Source organism: Macrosteles quadrilineatus, unplaced genomic scaffold (assembly GCF_028750875.1).
Source record: "Macrosteles quadrilineatus isolate MER2022 unplaced genomic scaffold, UCM_ALF_1.0 Scaffold_1__1_contigs__length_201487025, whole genome shotgun sequence".
Lineage (NCBI taxonomy): Eukaryota > Metazoa > Arthropoda > Insecta > Hemiptera > Cicadellidae > Macrosteles > Macrosteles quadrilineatus.
In genome coordinates this window covers 82,234,508-82,240,020 of record NW_026542594.1, presented here as the reverse complement: position 1 = coordinate 82,240,020, position 5,513 = coordinate 82,234,508, and the positions used below count along the sequence as shown (strand labels likewise).

Sequence of the window (5,513 nt, the reverse complement as noted above, 5' to 3'; positions counted from 1 at the left end):
GTCGCGAGAAGAGTTTGTGATGATTGTGAGATATCCAGACGAGGACCTTGGCATTCCAGAATTCCTCCCGGAGCAATGCCATGTAGTGTATAAGTACTACTTTTGTAGTAATCCTAGGGGAAGCTACAGGATGTGTGAGTCCTGTTTTAGGAAGCATTGTTCCTATAACCGTGGGGACATCAAACGCATGTGGGGGGTTGATGCCGATGATTGGCAATATTCGAGAGACACTGACCACGATGTCCTTGATTCGGACGTGGTCCTCTACAACGTTTTGTGGAAAGAGGAGAATTATTGCTGTATTTGTTTGCATCGTCCCCTATTTGAAATTCTTGAAAAGGAGGATTGTGTTGTACAGACCAATTATCACCATCCAGAGTTAGACTCTGATGATGATATGATGCACGACTACCGTGTGTATTGTTTTGTAAAAAGACTCAGGGTTGTTAGGGAGTAATAATAGTAACAAAGTGTTGTGAAGTAACCTTTTGTAAATATATGTATAGTGTTGTATAGTGTTGTGTGAATTGGACTCTTTGTCAATTGTATCATTTTACTATTAATTGTATGTGTATTGGGACTTGAACATTTAAATTTGAATTTCCCTCCTCGTTATTCCAACCCCGCCCCTCCACCCCCTACGAGACAGAATACACCACTTAGGTGTTGTCAGAGCCACCCCCTCCCTTACAACACAAGCGCGCTTCTCTCAACGTGACTTGTTAAGTCATTCGCTTGCGCGCTCTAGTACGGACAACCAGACCTACTAGACCTGCTACATCTGCTAGACCTCCTAGAACTATACAACACTATTTAAGGTAAGAGTTAACAACGAAACATCGCTTGTATTTATCCCCATGTAATTCTCTCTATAGTTTGTAGTACACACACACACACACACACATACAAGCGCGCTATTTATTATTAATATGAAAGTTACATAGATATTTCATTTTCCTGATTTGATGTTAAGTTTATGAGTAAGAATAATTTATTTATAATGAAACATTTGTTTAAAAACGGTTTGAAGTCAATCTTCATGTAAGACGACCAAATACTTCAATTATCAATTTATTTTCTTCTTCGTTTTATTACATAAGTTTACTAATATGATAAAACCTTTCATTCAGTAGGTTCTGTTTCTTATCATATTTGTTAGCCTATAATATAAAGCTCTCTGTTGAAATAAAATTTGGCTTTGAGTTAGCGGAAAATAAAAAAAAGTTCGTCAACTTGTACATTTCTAAAATTTAATAAACTTTTATTAACATCTCTTTATCTCTATAACGCAATATAAACTAAAGCTTTCTAATATGTTTTTAAATGCGTGTTGCAGATGGCGTTTCAGTGCAGTGTTTGTAATGCCAGTTTTGCCCTAAAACACAACTTATCCCGTCATGTGTCGAGTGTCCATGGAGATGGTGATACCTTTGAGTGTAATGAGTGTGGCAAAGACTTCCAGTCTCGACGAAATCTTCAGCGTCACATTACCCTCCACTCAAGTAAGAACCAACGACATATTATTCTAGAACATTTGTCTAACCATTCTATTAACACTGATGTTTTATTTTTATTTTTACATACGTACAACATAATATAACAAAGTAAATTGTTCATTCATATATTCTCAACCTTATTGTTTACCTTACAAACTGTTCTATAATATACTGAATAAAAATATAGTAATGTTTTGGGAATTTAAGTAACCGTAAATCAATCTAAACAGAAATTGCCTCAAACCATGAATATAAAGGGTTGGTTCTGAATTAACAGGCTCTTAATTCCACAACATATTATGTGTAATCCAGCAAAGTTTAGTGCTAAATGATTAGGATGTGACAATGATAAAACAATGAGTAAATTACATGTCTCTGAAACACAAACTCTCATGATATGAACACATTGTAAACAACTATAGTTATTCGGTTTTATTTCATTTCTGGGGAAATTATGTTTTAGAACGTATGAAGCTAGACTCAGGCGTAGCTGAGGACGAGTGTCTGCCCAGCACTTCTAGAGCTGGTGAAGAATGTGCGGCAGGAGAGACTCCTTCAACTTCGTCTGGGTCCCAAACTCCACCAACATGCTACAAGTGTGACGACTGTGGCAAGTCATTCAACCATAGGAGAAACCTTGTTGCTCACATGAAGACCCATGGCACTATTGGTAATTTAATATCTATCTATTATGTATTGAAAGTAAGCAAATTAAAGAGTAAAAATAAAAAAATATAAAAATTTATATGTTTAAACTAAACCCTTTACGAAGTTTTAAAAGTAATAAATAAAAATTGTAATTAACTACAAAATCAAGCATTTTTTTTTCTTTTATTACTTTGAAAGATCGTTATAACCATATCTCTAAATACTTGTTTCTTTCCTTTTGTTTTGTTTGTCAATACTTGATAAATTTTGTATTTATTTACAACTGTCTATAAAGTATTTCAATTGAAATATTTACTAACTGATTGACAACTATTTAACTATCCAGAATTAACAAAACGTACCACTGAACTATTTATTTTTTATTTTTATATTTTATATAGAAGGAGAAAAGTATTAATGCGTTTAACCGAAAGTACAAACTTTCAATTACTCATAGGATTTTACTAATACTCTTTTTTCTACTGTTTCAGATCCGGTAACATGTGACCACTGTGGAAGGTCCTTCATGAGGAAATCTAGTCTCACAAGGCATCTGGAATTCTCGTGTCCTGTCTTGCAGCAGCGGCAGCAGAATATTTCAACAAGCATCACTTCGAAGCTGCCGTCAGCTTCAAACGGCGGGGACGACGAGGTTCCGGGCTTTGTGAATACTGAGAAGGCCTTCCATTCTCGGCTGCGGACTTACGAGCTGCGCAAGAGCTTCGGCCGTAAGTTTACGCTTCCGCTGTTCTTTACATTTATTTTTGAACATCTGGCAACACTATTAGCTAAAGTCCTGGAAATGTATGATGCCGTAAAGATTAACATTTTCATGGAATGTGAATTTGAAAACATTCATGGAGAAACATGCTTTTAAAAGATATCCATATCTTGATCTGCACCCTGTGGTACGAGGCTGTGTCCATAGGGGTATGTAGTTATATTATCTACGAACAAATACCTTTTGCCATCGTAACCACTGAGAGTGAGTTTGTTCTCCCATCGGGTGCAGACCTTATGTTTAGTAGACCTAAATGTACTATTCATTGTATACAAATCTAGATTGTCTACTATACAATTTCTGTAGTGGTCAGCCCTCAACTTGTGCTGAACAACAGCCTTAGTAACACCTTTACATTTTATTTATATCTTTATTTTTTGAGTCCTGGGGAACAATGCAATAAACTTTAGTTCTAACGCCAAGGAATTCAAGAATGAACTCACCGTTCATCTCATCTTTCATTTTTCCTAACACCTTGGCGTTCGTAGGACTGTAAGCTGGGTTGTCTTTGTTGAGGGTGCTGGTATCGAGATGTTGCATCATCGATCGGAACTTTTCGTACATGTCTGCAGTGTACAGTTCAAGGATAAAACTGTCTGTATCCATGTACAACAAGTTCACGTTCTCCGCACCGAACTCGTTTACTAGCACATCATAGAAGAACCAGTACATAAGCTCCTTACTAATATCTAATATGGAGGAACCTACATAAAGAGGCTTCTCAAGAACGATGCTTGTTTTAGCCAAATGGAGACCAGCCAATGATTCAGTAAATATTGTGCTGTACAGAAAGTTGGGCTTAGCAATGCATTTTTCCAGCTTTCTGTTGTCAGACACAAGTTTGAAGTTCATACGTTTACGGTAATTTTCCATCGTTTTTCCAAAAACAGAATTGTTAAACAATTTAAAAAGATCTTTTTCAAAATCGTTCTTGGCCTGCTTACGTAGGTTCGTGTTGAGCTCAATGTACGGTTTCAACCATGGAGACTGATTGAACTGAAGGGCTCTGTGAACTTTGGTTAGTTTTAAACCATGTTTTAGTGCCTGTTTCAGAATACGGTAATGTACAATGTAGTTACTTTTAGGTTCTAAAGTGGTAAGTAATTTGGACATCTTTCCACCTGGAGGGACTTTTCTCTCACAAAGGAAGGGGAGACATCTGTGGGGTCCATGGAGGGATTCAGGGTATTCAACATCAACCTCAAAGATGTAGCCTACGTCAGCATCATCGGGCAAAGACTCCACTTCTAGGCTATCGATTTGCTCTTGATTGAGCCAACTGAAGCCTCCAGTGGGTAGATATTGTGACATGGCCCAACCGTATAGGTTATTAGCGTCTACATACGTGATGTATTTAGACGGTAGGGACGGATTGTAACCATCACAGTGTTTGTTGTTGGCTTTAGACCTTCGCTTACAAACCTGTGATATCCCTCCCCTGATGCTGTTTTCAAAGAAGAGGTACATATCGTGATCCTGAACTGTCTCTAGTTTTACATTAGTTTTGAATAACATTGCATCCCAACTGAAACTAGGTAATGTGATGTAGTGGGCAGGGTCAAGCTGGTGGGTCTGCAGACAAGTCTGCCGGAAATTCTCAAAGATGTCTGCGAGCAACAGAACATCAGTGAGGAGATTAATATCACTATAGTGTCCGAGGTCTTTTACATTGAAGGTACGCCACACCTTCTCAGCGTGGCTGTACTCTTCGTCTGAGATGTGCTCGAGGGACATTTTACTGTAGAACTTGACTTTTTCGGGGAGTTTGGTTTCATCTAATTTTGAAAGGGAAGAGACATACTCATATGGGAATACCCCCTTCCGAGTTAACAGCTCGAACTGTTCATCTACAGGGAACCGTTTCCTGGTCTCATTAAGGCAATCTTTAGGAAGGGATTCAGCCAACTTTGATAAACTAGATGGGAGGAATCTCAAACTAACCAGGAAACGAAGTCTTAGTACTCCACGGTTGGTTTCTTTAAAGGGAACGTACTTTGTGAAACTAATGTACTTTTCCTCGGAAGTGGGTATTACTGAAATTTCAGCTGTTAACTCGGAAGGGGGTATTCCCATATGAGTATGTCTCTTCCCTTTCAAAATTAGATGAAACCAAACTCCCCGAAAAAGTCAAGTTCTACAGTAAAATGTCCCTCGAGCACGATTTTGAAAAAGATCTTTTTAAATTGTTTAACAATTCTGTTTTTGGAAAAACGATGGAAAATTACCGTAAACGTATGAACTTCAAACTTGTGTCTGACAACAGAAAGCTGGAAAAATGCATTGCTAAGCCCAACTTTCTGTACAGCACAATATTTACTGAATCATTGGCTGGTCTCCATTTGGCTAAAACAAGCATCGTTCTTGAGAAGCCTCTTTATGTAGGTTCCTCCATATTAGATATTAGTAAGGAGCTTATGTACTGGTTCTTCTATGATGTGCTAGTAAACGAGTTCGGTGCGGAGAACGTGAACTTGTTGTACATGGATACAGACAGTTTTATCCTTGAACTGTACACTGCAGACATGTACGAAAAGTTCCGATCGATGATGCAACATCTCGATACCAGCACCCTCAACAAAGACAACCCA

At 37.9% G+C, this 5,513-nt stretch overlaps 1 protein-coding gene across 1 annotated transcript; it reads right to left on the bottom strand.

Moving 5' to 3' along the window:
* Positions 1 to 3,276: 3,276 nt before the first annotated feature.
* LOC128998396 (uncharacterized) lies at positions 3,277 to 4,998 on the bottom strand. Its single transcript, XM_054424513.1, has one exon. It carries the CDS (start codon positions 4,996 to 4,998, stop codon positions 3,277 to 3,279), a length of 1,722 nt encoding a protein of 573 aa, XP_054280488.1.
* Positions 4,999 to 5,513: the final 515 nt, after the last annotated feature.

Excerpts from the sequence above, each read along its gene's own strand:
- LOC128998396 (XM_054424513.1), bottom strand. The coding sequence starts at position 4,998 with ATGGGAATACCCCCTTCCGAGTTAACAGCTGAAATTTCAGTAATACCC.